The 16,741-nt window shown below is 44.2% G+C and overlaps 1 protein-coding gene across 1 annotated transcript in view; it reads left to right on the top strand.

Annotated features, from left to right (window-relative positions):
- RXFP1 (relaxin family peptide receptor 1) overlaps positions 1-16,741 on the top strand; it is a 267,825-nt gene that overhangs the window by 90,187 nt on the left and 160,897 nt on the right. The window contains 1 exon segment of the mRNA XM_029603880.1: positions 11,164-11,313. Coding sequence (XP_029459740.1) covers positions 11,164-11,313 — 150 coding nt within the window.

Raw genomic sequence — 16,741 nt, forward strand, 5'->3', positions numbered from 1 at the left:
GGTCTGTGGTGCCTCAAGAGAGAGGTTGTTTGAGAAGAAAAAGATCTAGGCATCATAGTGGATAATACATTGAAATCGTTGGCTCAGTGTGCTGCAGCAGTCAAAAAAGCAAACAGAATGTTAGGAATTATTAGGAAGGGAATGATTAATAAAACGGAAAATGTCATAATGCCTCTATATCGCTCCATGGTGAGACCATACCTTGAATACTGTGTACAGTTCTGGTCACCGTATCTCAAAAAAGATATAGTTGCACCCAAGAAGGTTCAGAGAAGGGTGACCAAAATGATAAAGAGAATGGCACAGCTCCCCTATGAGGAAAGGCTGAAGAGGTTAGGGCTGTTCAGCTTGGAGAAGAGACGGTTGAGGGAGGATATGATAGAGATCTTTAAAATCATGAGAGGTCTTGAACAGGTAGATGTGAATCAGTTATTTACACTTTCGGATAATAGAAGAACTAGGGGGCACTCCATGAAGTTAGCAAGTAGCACATTTAAGACTAATCGGAGAAAATTCATTTTCACTCAATGCACAATTAAGCTCTGGAATTTGTTGCCAGAGGATGTGTAGCTGGGTTTAAAAAAGGTTTGGATAAGTTCTTAGAGGAGAAGTCCATTGACTGTTATTAATCAAGTTGACTTGGGGAATGGCCTCTGCTTTTACTGGCATCAGTAGCATGGGATCTTCTTGGTGTTTGGGTGCTTGCCAGGTTCTTGTATCCTGGTTTGGCCTCTGTTGGAAATAGGATGCTGTGCTTGATGGACCCTTGGTCTAATCCAGCATGGCAATTTCTTATGTACTTATGAATTGTAGTATCGGGGTGACCAGGATCCTGTCTCATCCCCCACTCGAGCTACAAACCCGAAGATACATTATATTAGTAAATATATTTTCTCATGTGATACTGCCCACCCCAAGAGTTAATTCATAGTCTGGATCAAGGGGGAGAACCACACATATTCCCAGAAAGGAGCTCCTACATGTTTAGGAACCAATGCTATGACTCTTGTTGCTGTGAGGTGCTGGCCTAGATATGAGCATCAGACAGTAGTGATTTTTCCATGGCACACCTGGTCAGGTCTGAGGGCACACTCTTGAGAAACACTGGTTTAGAACAACATATTTTTTAAGATCTTGTATTCATTGTAATTTAACATGTGCTGCATATCCTCCCTGCTATGGTGTGAGCTATGATAATTACCTGCTTCAAAGGGAAGAAAGACAGATTTACTATTTACAAACTTTGTTGCTACATGGCCTGAACTGTGAAAGCACTTGGCCAGTGTTTTTATCTTGGCTTTGAGTTTTTTGTCACTTTTGTTACCTTATATAACTTGAAAAAGATAAGCTTTGAATTGAAGTATTTCAAAAGATTATACAAGATTTTGGATTGGATGTTACCTCTTGGTATTCTGCCAGTTAGCATTTTGTATAATCAAAATGTGATAAAGAGGCAGTTTAAAATTGTCTACACCTATCAGCTTATAATATGGGTGCATTCAAGTTTGAGGAAAATAATTGAAAAGGCTTTTAATGATATGCACACAAATCATAACACAACTATAGTGCATTAGCCAACCATTCACCCAATATAGTGGATTATTCATATTAACTCAGAGCAGCTCATTGAAAATATTCAGTACCATGACACCCATTTTTTTCAAAAAGCTTTACTGCATGTGACAAGGTACTGTAATAAGGGTACCTATCCCCAAGAGCATGTATGTGCCTCTGGTCTGAGCAGCATGAAAGCACCCCCCATTTATGACAGTTCTTTACTGAAATAGCAAACGTAAGTAAACCTGCAGAGAGCTGGCTGAGTGATGTACCTGTTCGCTGCCCTCAGAAGCCTCCCCCTTCCCCTCCATCCCCATCCTGAGCCAAGCCAAGCTAAGCTGCTACAGGAAGTACGATGGACCAATATAGAGATGTGAATCGTTTTCCATATCGTCTTAACGATAGAAATCGTGTGGCAGGGCAAGAAAATCGTGTTAGGCACGATTTTTTAGTTAAAAAATCGTTAAAAATCGTTTTTTCCGATTAGTGCGCACTAACTCCCAGTTAGTGCGCACTAACTGAAAATGATACAATTTGACACTTTTCAGGTCAGTTAAGGTCAGTTTAGGAATGAATATGTATTCCTATTGGCTGCCCTCTTATTTATTCATGTTACCAAGCTTCCCACTGACAGTATATGGGGGATGGGAAATGGAAACAGTTGGTAGCTTGACAAAACAAGTAATGTGATCAGTTAATGTGACTAGAACTTGTGCCCTAACCCTGATACCAGGGGTATTGTGATCTTCCTGCACACAGTGCCCTATCCCTATTAATACCAGGAGTGTTGTGATCTTCCTGCACACAGTGCCCTAACCCTGGCACCAGGGGTGTTGTGATCTTCCTGCACACAGTGCCCTATCCCTATTAATACCAGACGTGTTGTGATCTTCCTGCACACAGTGCCCTATCCCTATTAATACCAGGAGTGTTGTGATCTTCCTGCACACAGTGCCCTAACCCTGGCACCAGGGGTGTTGTGATCTTCCTGCACACAGTGCCCTATCCCTATTAATACCAGGAGTGTTGTGATCTTCCTGCACACAGTGCCCTAACCCTGGCACCAGGGGTGTTGTGATCTTCCTGCACACAGTGCCCTATCCCTATTAATACCAGGAGTGTTGTGATCTTCCTGCACACAGTGCCCTAACCCTGGCACCAGGGGTGTTGTGATCTTCCTGCACAGAGTGCCCTATCCCTATTAATACCAGGAGTGTTGTGATCTTCCTGCACACAGTGCCCTAACCCTGGCACCAGGGGTGTTGTGATCTTCCTGCACACAGTGCCCTATCCCTATTAATACCAGGAGTGTTGTGATCTTCCTGCACACAGTGCCCTAACCCTGGCACCAGGGGTGTTGTGATCTTCCTGCACACAGTGCCCTATCCCTATTAATACCAGGAGTGTTGTGATCTTCCTGCACACAGTGCCCTAACCCTGGCACCAGGGGTGTTGTGATCTTCCTGCACACAGTGCCCTATCCCTATTAATACCAGGAGTGTTGTGATCCTCCTGCACACAGTGCCCTAACCCTGGCACCAGGGGTGTTGTGATCTTCCTGCACACAGTGCCCTATCCCTATTAATACCAGGAGTGTTGTGATCTTCCTGCACACAGTTCCCTAACCCTGGCACCAGGAGTGTTGTGATCTTCCTGCACACAGTGCCCTATTCCTGATACCGGGGGTGTTGGGATCTTCTTGCACACATCCCGGTATCAGGGATAGGGCACTGCATGCAGGAAGATCACAACACTCCTGGTATCAGGAATAGGGCACTGTGTGCAGGAAGATCACAACACCCCTGGTATTAGGGATAGGGCACTGCGTGCAGGAAGATCACAACACCCCTGGTATCAGGGATAGGGCACTGTGTGCAGGAAGATCACAATACCCCGGAGGAGTGAGGGTCAGGCAGCTCCCCCCTGTCTGTGAAGCCAGCCTCTCACTAGTAATGCAGGGAGGGAGCTGTCTCAGACTTCACCATCCTCCCCCCCCCCCCTCACCCACACACCATTCACTAGCTGGGACATGGGGGAAGTCAGGAGTGAGGGTCAGGCAGCTCCCCCCTGTCTGTGAAGCCAGCCTCTCACTAGTAATGCAGGGAGGGAGCTGTCTCAGACTTCACCATCCCCCCCTCCCCCTCACCCACACACCATTCACTAGCTGGGACATGGGGGAAGTCAGGAGTGAGGGTCAGGCAGCTCCCCCCTGTCTGTGAAGCCAGCCTCTCACTAGTAATGCAGGGAGGGAGCTGTCTCAGCTTTCACCATCCTCCCCCCCCCCTCACCCACACACCATTCACTAGCTGGGACATGGGGGAAGTCAGGAGTGAGGGTCAGGCAGCTCCCCCCTGTCTGTGAAGCCAGCCTCTCACTAGTAATGCAGGGAGGGAGCTGTCTCAGACTTCACCATCCCCCTCACCCACACACCATTCACTAGCTGGGACATGGGGGAAGTCAGGAGTGAGGGTCAGGCAGCTCCCCCCTGTCTGTGAAGCCAGCCTCTCACTAGTAATGCAGGGAGGGAGCTGTCTCAGACTTCACCATCCTCCCCACCCCCCCCTCACCCACACACCATTCACTAGCTGGGACATGGGGGAAGTCAGGAGTGAGGGTCAGGCAGCTCCCCCCTGTCTGTGAAGCCAGCCTCTCACTAGTAATGCAGGGAGGGAGCTGTCTCAGACTTCACCATCCTCCCCCCCCCCCCCTCACCCACACACCATTCACTAGCTGGGACATGGGGGAAGTCAGGAGTGAGGGTCAGGCAGCTCCCCCCTGTCTGTGAAGCCAGCCTCTCACTAGTAATGCAGGGAGGGAGCTGTCTCAGACTTCACCATCCCCCCCTCCCCCTCACCCACACACCATTCACTAGCTGGGACATGGGGGAAGTCAGGAGTGAGGGTCAGGCAGCTCCCCCCTGTCTGTGAAGCCAGCCTCTCACTAGTAATGCAGGGAGGGAGCTGTCTCTGCTTTCACCATCCTCCCCCCCCCCTCACCCACACACCATTCACTAGCTGGGACATGGGGGAAGTCAGGAGTGAGGGTCAGGCAGCTCCCCCCTGTCTGTGAAGCCAGCCTCTCACTAGTAATGCAGGGAGGGAGCTGTCTCAGACTTCACCATCCCCCTCACCCACACACCATTCACTAGCTGGGACATGGGGGAAGTCAGGAGTGAGGGTCAGGCAGCTCCCCCCCTGTCTGTGAAGCCAGCCTCTCACTAGTAATGCAGGGAGGGAGCTGTCTCAGACTTCACCATCCTCCCCCCCCCCCCCTCACCCACACACCATTCACTAGCTGGGACATGGGGGAAGTCAGGAGTGAGGGTCAGGCAGCTCCCCCCTGTCTGTGAAGCCAGCCTCTCACTAGTAATGCAGGGAGGGAGCTGTCTCAGACTTCACCATCCTCCCCACCCCCTCACCCACACACCATTCACTAGCTGGGACATGGGGGAAGTCAGGAGTGAGGGTCAGGCAGCTCCCCCCTGTCTGTGAAGCCAGCCTCTCACTAGTAATGCAGGGAGGGAGCTATCTCAGACTGGTATCAGGGATAGGGCACTGAGTGCAGGAAGATCACAACACCCCTGGTATCAGGAATAGGGCACAGGTTCTAGTCATATTGACTGATCACATTACTTTTTTTGTCAACTACCAACAGTTTTCATTTCCCATCCCCCCAACCATCACTTCAGTTGGAACCTTGGTAACATCAATAGATAAGAAGGCAGCCAGCCAATAGGAATACATATTCATTCCTAACTGACCTTTACTGACCTGGATAGTGTCAATAATTTGTATCATTTTCTGTTAGTGTTCCTGAGTTTCCATTTCCATTTCCCATCCCCCCAACCATCACCTCAGTGGGAACCTGGTTAACATCAATAGATAAGAGGGCAGCCAGCCAATAGGAACACATATTCATTCCTAACTGACCTTTACTGACCTGGAAAGTGTCAATTTGTATCATTTTCAGTTAGTGCGCACTAACTCGGAGTTAGTGCGCACTAACTCCCGTTAGTGCGCACTAACACGATTTAACGATTTTTTAACGATAAATCGTTAGAATTTCTATTGTATCGTGTTCTATAACGATTTAAGACGATATTAAAATTATCGGACGATAATTTTAATCGTTAAAAAACGATTCACATCCCTAGACCAATAAGGAGCCGCAAGAGTGCCCAGGAAAGCAAGGGGCTTGTATCCAATGAGCAGAGAGGAACAGAGAGAGAGAGACGCAGGCTTCTGCTGAGTTAAAAAAGAAAAGAGCCAGCGATATCTGAGAAGTGGAAAGGAAACAAGGATCCAGTGTTTGTGTGAACTCCGCACAAACCTCTTGAAGGTGTGCTAAAACAAAGGAAACAGGGAGAGTGAAAGAGAGAGACTCTCTCAGCAGGGGGACAGAGTTGAGCTGGCAATAAGCTCCTCCTTGGCTATCCTCCCAACATCAGGAGACGGTGCTTGCAGCTTCCATGGAGGTGGTGCTGCTGTTCCCCTTCAGAAGGAGCCAACTGAGATAAGTAAAAAAACAAAAAATGGAAATCTTGACTCAAAGATTAAGCGCCAGAGGCTTTCCTTGAAGGTGTCTAACTGCACTGGATACTTACAGTTATATGGTTACAGCCACCTCCAGCAGCATTCAGACTGTATTTGCAGGAGGGACAGACTGCTGGGAGTTTCGATCCTGAGCAACACGCCATGCTGTAAATGCTGGGACAAATAGTGGTTACCTACCTAAACAAATATACAGTTTGGATTAAACTCATTCCCCCAAGAGGGTCCGTATCTATCAGCCGCAGCAGCATTGTGTGGACATTTATTTTACTCAGGAAATTCAGAGTCCTGCAGCATTTTAATGGGTTTTGTCTGGGAAATCACTCCTTGTTTTTATATATAGCAGCTTACACTGCTTACTTTGCAGGCTGCTTGCATCCCTTCTGCTTATGTATGGGACTGCCTCTGTTGTCAAAAGTGACATCCTACTATTTTAAAGATATATAGATATAAGATAATAGTGTATCTATACAAATAAAGTGCCTCACTATATTGATATCATAAAAATACCTCCACATAAAGCACAAATGTAACTATTCAAATATTAAAAACAAATGTATTACTCTCTCTCTCTTGATATATATATATATATATAAAATCAACAAATCAATAAAGTTACAAATTTTGAATCACAGTGTACACACTGAACTTTAGAAATAAATAATGATGATGTGATCATTTTTCCTTCAGTTTAATCCATCAGTTACAGCAATCGTGGAGATTTCACCTCATATCCAGGAAATGCAACACACCGGCTCATAATTATAAGTGCTGTAGATTATAAATAAGATGTTAGGGATTCCATACCATATTCAGGGAGTACAGTATATCATATTCACGTATAACTTCCCATGGCTATGATTTGCAAGCAAGTTAATTGATTTGTAATTCAGCTATGTTTTACAATAATTTATAGTAAACAAGGGATGCATTCATGAAATATTATCCTATGCATTTGGAACTGTAATGTCTCATTAAGATACATGATCATAAATAAGTTTGTTAATGTATGTGTTGAGAGTTTCTTTTAAAAATGATATATAATAACATTGATAAGATTCCATTTGATGTGATGTATGTAAAGCTTTAATGGTTTTAGTACACACTATGTCAATATGTGAAGACATATATATGTATAGTGAATAATATGGGCACATAGGTGCTCAGTTATTTTATTTATTGAGAAGTGTTAATAAAGTTTTATTTTTATTCATATATATCAAACATTAGTACTATTTTCTCAACATTTTGGGGAATTTTCTCTCTAAATAACGAGAGGTGCCTCGCAACCTATTACATGTGGGATGGTGGGGTCTTCTGTTGCAGCCCACCTCCCTCTGTTTTCTCCCAAGTTACCTGGCAGAGGTGCTACATGCATGTTATGGCTCTGGACAGGAAGGTGGACCCTTGGGCCGGCCTGGCGGAGCAGCCGCTCCGAAGATGGAATGTGGGCCGGGAGGCAGCACTCAGCTGGATGGACGAGCAGCTTTTCACCCTGGAAATCCAAGTTCCCCCCAGGAGGAGCCTGTAGGGAACTGGACCTCTGGGACTTAAGCGTGCAGAAGAGAAGAGGCGTCGTGACAGTCCGAAGGTCAGGACTGGCGGCAGACACGGAGAGACGAGATGAGCCGAGGTCAGGAGCCAGCCGAGGAAGCAGGTGAACAACAGGCGCGAACCAGACACTAGGATCAGTAGCCACAGGAGCGGAGCAGGAACCACCAGGACAGCAGGACCGGAGCAGGAACGGAGCAGGAACCACCAGGACAGCAGGAACGGAGCAGGAACCACCAGGACAACAGGAACAGGAACCTCAGGAGCAGGAACTGCAACTAGCACTCCAGGATGGAGAGGCCTCGTTGCAAGGCAATGAGCAGTGGGCAGACGCCGGCTTAAGTATCCTGCCGGCGTCTGACGTCATCAGGAGGGCGGTCCAGCACTTCTGAGTGCTGGACCTTTAAAATCCCGGGCTTCGCGCGCATGCGCGCGTTGCCTATCGGGGGAGAAGCCGGGATCGGGCCTCGGCGGCGTCTCCCTCGTGGAGACGCCGCTGCCATGCGGCCTGGCAGGCCCTGGATGTTGCGGATCCTGGCGCGGTTCAGAGAGCGGCAGGCAAGGTAAGGACCCGGTTGCTAACTTAGCGACCGGGACCACAACACATGCATATATATAAAGCGCCTTAAAAAGTGACACAACTAAACTGGTGCAAAGATGTGAAAGATTTCTTCTGAGTTATATACATAGAAGATACCACCATATACTGTAGCTTGGCTGTGTATAATGAAGGTTTTTGGTATGTGAAGGATGAAAGCTAGAACGGTGAAGGTAGCTGCATTTGTCAGTTGGGTTTCTGTACACCCATATTGTGTTAATTGTAGCATCCAAAACATTAACGCTTTCCATGGAGTAGTCCATATTGAATCTGATCATAGGATAAAATGCATTGAAAGAGTTGTAAAATTGTTTAAGGTTCTCTTCTATCTCCTTTCAAATCATGAAAATATGATCAATGTATTATTGATAATCTGAAAAGTTGACTTGAGCAACATATGTTAGCTTTCCAAAGAAAAATTACTCACAGGCCACAACACTCCCACATGTCCACCATAGTCAGCCAACCCCTTCTCCCCAAGGCCACAGCAATTCCTTCCTCCCCCATCACCAGATAAGCTCTTTCCCACCAAGGCCACAACATCTCCCCCAGGTCAGACACTCCCCTGAAGTCGTAACAACAACACCTCTTCCTCCCCAAAAAGCCAGAACAACCCACCCGGCACCACATTTTAACGTTCAGATCAGCGTGTCACCGGTGCCATTTTGAATTTGGAACCTCACCCAGCAGGAGGAAGACTGGCTTGTACGCTGCTGCTCTAACCACTAGGCTACTCCTCCACTCCACTAAATATACTGGGATAACTTTACCCAGATAAAGTTATCCAGCTATATTTAGACCAATCTTACCTAAATAAATTTATCTTGCAAGTGATGAATATTGGTGCTAACTGGATACATGTTGGCCTTCACCCTGGAGCACCCCTAGCCCTGTCTGTTTTCCAGCTAAATTTTCTTGATTATTTCTGTGATAAATTTGCAGCTTTGTCTCTACTGCAACATCTGAATTTCAAACTGGTCGTGCCATCTGGGACCATGCGCATAGAGTGCATCATTCCTGCACAGTCAGAGCATTTGATTTGAACTTGTGGGATGGGCCTTTATTTGCAGTAGTTACAACACTGTGCTTTCTTCATTTTGCAATGTACAATGACGATATCTATTTACTAATCTGTGTTAGTGCTATGCATGTTAAAACAGCATTAATGTGTGTTAAAGTCACTAACACAGTTTAATAAATTTAATTTTAACATGAATGTGACCTAAAAAACATTTCTCACCCTAATATTCCAATGACCTTGTTACCATGAAAAATCATGATAATGAGCTCATTGGCACATTAACACTGCTTGTATAAGCCACATTAAATCTGTGCATCAGAAAAAGTTAACTACAGCTCAAGAGCTGTAGTTAACTTTTTTGGTCGATGCATCGCACACAAATGGGCATGCCAATACTTAACCCTGCTAGCCCGGGAATTAAAGTGGCCATTAACCCTGAATTAAACCTCCCAGCATCAGAACTCTTCTCCCTCAACCCTGAACCTCCCCATACCACACTCATTGTCAAAAGGCCTTAACACACTCAGCAGGCTCCTCCCAAAATGTTACATAGTAAGCCCCACATCCCCAGATGGGCCTTCAAATTATAAAAAAAAAATAAATAAATAACTCTCCCCCACTGGTAGATACCCCCCCCCCCCAACATCCCCCTTTCTTACTATCAGTAGCCCCGGTGTGCACTCATTTTTTTTTTTTGTTTCATATTGTTTTTTGTTTTGTTTTTTTAATTTTGTTTGTTTGTTTCATTTATTTCATTTGAAATGAAAAAAGCAAACAAGATAAAAAGAAAAATAAAAGAAATGGAAAATAAGCAAAATAGAAAAAAAAAGTCAGGGTTAGGTCCCTTCCCAAAGTCCTTCCCCCCTCTGGCTAGTAGCTGGTCCCCTAGACTCTCTCACCCGGGCTCTTACCCTACACATGGGTCTTCACAGGGCAGAAGCAACTCCAGTTATTTCTGCCCTACCAGTGTTGTTCTGATAATGGCACCAGCCAACTCGAGCCCTACACTATATTGAAATTTTGTCATACAACAAAACAGTAGCAGCTTATCCAAAGCTTCTTTTTGCCCCGCACATGCATTTACTGTGATCTGAGTGGTCATTTGGGAAGTAGGATAAACAAGGAAAATGAGCGCCCACATTTACTGGAAGGCCAAACAGATTTATTCTGTCCCCCATGAGAAAAAACTCTGTATACAGAAGAGTTTTTGTGTAACCTAAAGAGGTTGCACAGTTGTTGTCATCAATGAACCTTTGGTTTGAAAATACATTTTCGTGTTTAAGAAATGTGGAATATTTTTGGGAAGTGTGTGTTGGTGTCTCTCCTCTCCCTTACTCCATCTCTCCCAATCCCCTACATCACATCTCACAATCTCTCTTGCTCTAACAACTCCATCTCCTTGGACAGTAACCCCTAATGCATCCTACTAACTGAGCAATTGAAATAGCATTCATGGTCTGACACAAGTGTTACATTTTTGTCCTTAGAAAGCCTGCACTAAATAGCAATACCATATAGTATGGTATGCACCCACTAAAGCCTCATTTGCATCTGGTGTTCCTTCATTTACATGTACATACACACTAATTTTAGCACACACTTACACACAGTTATATCTTTGGACCAGTTTAACCTGTACACTAGGGTCTTCATGAATTGCATACTATTTAGCATACACACTAAACTTCAGTGCAAAGGCCACTATATGATTTGTACAGCAAATGGTGTGCTTGACTTGCTTTAATGGTAGGATGATACTTGAGTTTGCCTTATTATACAAACGACTTATCAAGTCATTTGTATAATAAGGAAGAGCAATGCTAGTAGCAAAAGCTATTTTATTTCTTATTTCATTTAACGTGTTTTTTCTATATTATTTTTAACAGCTGTACACGGAAATTCAGAAGGCTATACTTCAGGCATTACCTGTCCCCTTGGATATTTCCCTTGTGGCAATATCAGCAAGTGTTTGCATCAGCTTCTTCATTGCAATGGTGTGGATGACTGTGGAAATCAAGCAGATGAAGACAATTGTGGTGAGTCTGATGTCAAATCCATTCTTCTTACTAACTATATAGTATGTACCACTGGGACATTTTCAGCCCACCTCTACAACTGTTGAGGCTATGTAAATAATCAAGAGTAATGGGATTCTAGAACATTTGAATCAATATATTTGGATAAGCAGAAAGAAGGTTTCACACATTTCATTTGCAATGTAATCCATAATTCCTATATCTTGATATATTTTTTCAGCTGCTTTTTTGGAGTGAAGATATAATGCATGCCATAGGTAATTCAAGGAAAACAATCAGTGCAAATATACCCGATCATTATTTCAGGATACCTTTCATTGTATGTATGTCCACATATGTGTATGGAATAGCTAATGCTGCATTTCTAGATTAACATTATGTAGGAATATAAGTGTATTCTGTAGCCTGTGGGTCCCAGCCCACTTTCCTCCCCCTTCTCATCTCTCACTGTCTCTGGGGGAGGGGCAGCACTACTGAAGTTGGCCCTTATTTTCCTTATATGCAATCCAAAAGCCCAGGAAAGGACAACTATTTGCCTCAGAGTCAGACCTTTATTTATCAGACATACTGCTCAGAATAATGCACACTACTTATGCCACTTGTGTCAGAATCCTTATTCTACAATTCCTAACACAGCCTATACTTACAAGAATAAAGCTTAGCATATTATAGGAGAACTCAGGTAAAACACATCAGGTTAGCTTTGACTTGCTTAAGATGTTAATTAATAAATATAGCTAAGTAGCCCCATAACTCTAGAAGATTGTCATCAGCCTCATCAATGTATATGTCTGTTTTATAGAGCTGGGAGAGATGCTGTAGCTTCATCCATGCAGTGGTCTCCAAAATGCTGCAGGTTTTTTGTTGGGCTATGGGGAGGGGCAGGGAGCTATGTCTCAGGTGTCATCTTCAGGTGTTAATGGGTCATATTCTGCCGCCACCACCTCCTGAGTCCCTCCCCCCTGCTGCTTTTAAAAGCTAGGACATGCATATACAAGAGCTCATAAATAGTCAAACAGGAGCACAAAAATGGGGTCTCTTCTTCATTTCAGACTGCTAGACTCCCCCCTCTGGTCCCTGTGATCTCCTGCTGTGTGACACCTGGTCTTGTGACATCATGACTAAGGAGCTAACCTGACTGCATGATCTCCAGTCTTGTGACATCTTTGTCAGAGACATGACCTGATTGTGTGACAGAGTCCACTTGTATGCTGACCTGTCTGATAAGCCTGCCATCCAGCATTAGTGGTCCTAGTCTCTAGGCAGATTTGGGCCCTGCTGCAGTTCTGAACTGTTCTTATACACACACACGTGGCCTGTTTGTCTCAGGACCACTTTTTATGGATAGAAGTTGTTATTCCTTCAGAGGGGCCTTGTTAAACAGCTGTGCTGACAGAGCAAATAATTCAGCCACATATTGCTATTCTGGCCATAGATCATCATCTCTGTATTCCATTGCTGCAACACAGGTCAGCGTCCATTTTGTGAAATCAGACTACATATGTTGCTGCAGAGTAGTGACTTGTGCTATCTCCCTACAAATAAATTGCAAAATTCACATAGAATTTCCTTGATCTGTGAGCATAATTTGCTACAATAAATAATGTATTTATAATAAATAAATACATGCATGAAATCACCTTTCACTTGCCATGTGATAAACTCAGGTTTGATTCCTATATCCAGCTTCTCCTCAGGCAAGTTAGAACTGGGGGATACTGTGGAGGCAGCATTCATAGCCATGAAGGAAGAAGTTCTGCTCATCAGTTGACAGAGACTCCTACTGGCTAGACATAGGAAACACTGCTTCTGTTAGTTTTATTGGGGTAGATATTTAAAGCTGGTCATGTAAGTAACTTGGGGGGTCATTTATCAAAATGCGATAAGGCGTTTTCGCATGCGTTAAGGGCTTATCGCATGCAATAGGCCCTTAACACATGCGAAAACATGTTTAACGCATGCGATAGCACCATATCGTATGGTGAGATGCAAATTCAGAAAATAGGAGGAGTTAGGGGCGGAGAGTGGGCTGGGTTAGCCTGTCTGCGAAGAGCTATTGCACAGCTGTAACACCGATTTTAACAACACCTTTTTGAGCTGTGCGATAGCTGCCGTGACCGTGCGGTAAGGTTTCATCGCCTTTTGCGCTGTCTCCCGTAAGGCCATTAGCAGCCAAATCACCACTGCTTGGCCTCCCACACAATCTCTTCTTTGGTTGAGAATCCTGTTGTTTGGGGGAAGATATTATTTGCCCAACCTCAACAGATATCTATTTTCCACAGCCTCTTCCACTGTCAAATTGGCTAAGTTGACTGCATAGCAATTAATATATTGTTAAACATAATATTTGTATATTCCATACCACTCTTCCAGAGTAACTGCTTTACAGTTCCTAATTAGATAAGACATATTTAATATACAAATTAGGTGACATAGAACAAATTGTTTTGGACTAGTCAGCATCTGCAAATCCCATGGGTAGTCCATACCCAAGAGGTTTGCCGTAATCAAAACAAAATTGTATGGCTATGTAAACCCCCATCTATGGGATGGGCCACATAAATAGACACATAGAAATGTGATGGCAGCAAAATAATCTATTCTGTCCATCCACCTAATTAATTTAGCTATACAATTCCCATCACTCCCTTGGAGTTCCCCTGTGTTTATCCCATGCTTTTTCCATCAATAAGCCATTACATGTAGTCATTATATTTGGGTGACATCATACAGCAGTACTGAATGGACTTGTCTCTCCAAGCTAGTAGAGGTTTGAGCTCTACTGAATATGTGCAGGAGTTCCCATGCAGGTGTTGCCTTGTGAGACTCCTCAGTCATTTTTTTTCCAAGTACAGCATGGACGTGAACTCCTCTTCTATTTTTTTTCTGAAAAACAAATCCTTATAACTTTCTCAATTCAATATTTTTACTTTAGCTTTCTTCTTATTAAGTTGTCTCCCTGCTGCTGCAGCACCACAGTGGTACAAAAAAAAAAAAAAAAAAAAAAAGAAATAGCATAACAAGGAAGCGTGGCCTTCACTTCCACCATGTCCGATCAGAAGAAGAAAGCAACTACGGTGAGCAGTTTCGAAAGTTGTATCTATGGGAAGATTATGTCCTTCATCGATGGCCACAAAATGTTTTATCAATGCCTTGGCCTAGAACACGACAAGAAGAACTGCTTTGCCTCTGGACATATGTCCCTGTGCTTACAGAGGTCCAGGGTGCTTCACATCAGGGAACTATATAAATCTCTCCAGAGCCACAATAGGTGATCGTCTCACAGTGCAGTCTCATCTGCTTTGTCGGGAAAGGATTTGGGTAGCAGCCCCTTAAAAACTCCCCCATTCGCTCAGGCCAAAGCCGCGGGGTCGAGTTCCACCAGCCATCCTGTGTTGAAGACAAAGTGGCATCAATCACTGAAGCCATTACAGCCTATGTCAAAGAAGATAAACTTTCTAAGTGTAGTGCTTCGCCACCGGCACCGCAAACATGGCCATCATCAGCACCAACAGCACTAACAACATTGGCAAAGCACAGTGCATCAACTCGCCTGACACAACTTTCAATGATGCCTTCATCACATAGTGTAACAAAGCGCTCGATGCAGGACACACCAAATTGCTCAATGCATGAAACTCCACTGGATGCACAATACACTGATCCACTTGACATACAATGCAGATGCTTAAAGCTCCAAAGCAACACAAGCCTGAGGCCTTCATATATGACCCATGATACACAGTGCAAGGACCCACAGTACAGCTCCAATGCAACTAACACAATATCATCGACCTTCACCAGATTCTTCGACGCACATCTCTAAAGACCCGTTGAAGCATACCAAGACATAAAAAGTGTCCAAAACCTCTACCCAATTGAAGTCATCAACACATCCACCCCAGACTTCAATTTATTAAGCTGCCCAACACAGCCCATCCTAGATTGTGGGAGAAGGGCTACTCAACCCACCTTGTCTAGTAGCAGAAGAACTTCACTTGGAGACTGCTGAACCAGTAATCCCTATAGTACTTTTCACTTCTAATAGGCCAGCTGTCCTCCTCCAGGAGCTTATCCTGGTCTTGGTAGAAGATGTCCCACCACATATGACAGTCCAAAGGACACTTCAATTTCTCAACCAAATTCAGAATTGGTGAGGAGTTTCTTTACCTCTCTGACCAAGGAGATAGAAGGAACATTCCATCCTCTCCTTTCTACTGTCACCATGGTGGTATCATAGACTGGAGTCCTGATGTCACATATAGGGATTAATTCACCATTCAAACCCTTACTCGGGGGTTCTTCATTGTCCATTGCAATGGATTCTAGCAAATGAGAGGTGTTAGACTGGGTTGCTCCTCCTCCAAGTCAACCTGAAGCCCATCCTGGTTCGCCCTCTTCATCACTGGAGTCCTGGGTAAGCAACCCAATACTTTTAGACTCAAATGAAGACTCTACTGGCATACCCTCCAACTTATTCCAGATCATCCAGACCATACCTCATTACCAGAAAATCTCACCTATCCTAAGTTTGTGGAAAAGATGGGTACAGTGTTGAGTAAAACTCAAATTGAAGAATATATACTCAACAAATAAAATGTAAATATTGGAGTAGACACAAAGGCTAAATATAAACTGTCAATTTAATTGATAAGGGCCATCATAACACCGGAGCGGTTACATAGTAAAATACTTTTCTCCGCAAGAGCGGTCATATGTAATCATAGGCCCAAGAATTGTTTATGAATTTTGTCCATTGCTTTTTGAAAATCCGTGAAACATCAAAATAATCAAAAAGGTGTGTATGGTAAATAACAATGCTCACTTGTGCTCAAAGTCCCACTATGCCCAACATGGCACCATGTTTCAGAAGACCTGCTTCAGGGGCTTCAATAAAGTTAGACGCCAACACATATCCCAGTGTCAGCAAAGCATGCCTGCTTCAAAGGCATAAATGTCAAAAGATAGAAACACACCGAATTTGTGCTCACTGTAAATCAATATTAAAAAATATACAAAATATATAAACCAGGTCGGAAAATTATTTAATCCAGGCATTCATCAAACAAAGATGGGGATAAATTGCAGGTAATAAAAATGACACACTTACTATCTCAGCATGGCATCAAGGCAGCAATCAAAGGAGCTTGGCTGCAAGCGGCTTTCTCTCACGCTGCCATTGTTGGCTGGTAGCATGCGGCATCTTTTAAGATGGCTGTTGGGGAAACACCTCAATGACATCATAAGGAACTCCATTAAAGGAACACAGCCCATTCAATTTCCTTTTAAGCTCATATAGGACCACTGTATTTAAACGAAAGATCCAAAATTGTTCTTTCTATGTCTACTTGAGAAACCTATCCCTCCCATGCCAGTGTTCTCTAACATTCTCTAAGATGGCCCAAAAGGATTTCCATGAAAAACTGGC

The sequence above is a fragment of the Rhinatrema bivittatum genome, chromosome 1, assembly GCF_901001135.1.
Source record: "Rhinatrema bivittatum chromosome 1, aRhiBiv1.1, whole genome shotgun sequence".
Classification (NCBI taxonomy): Eukaryota; Metazoa; Chordata; class Amphibia; order Gymnophiona; family Rhinatrematidae; genus Rhinatrema; species Rhinatrema bivittatum.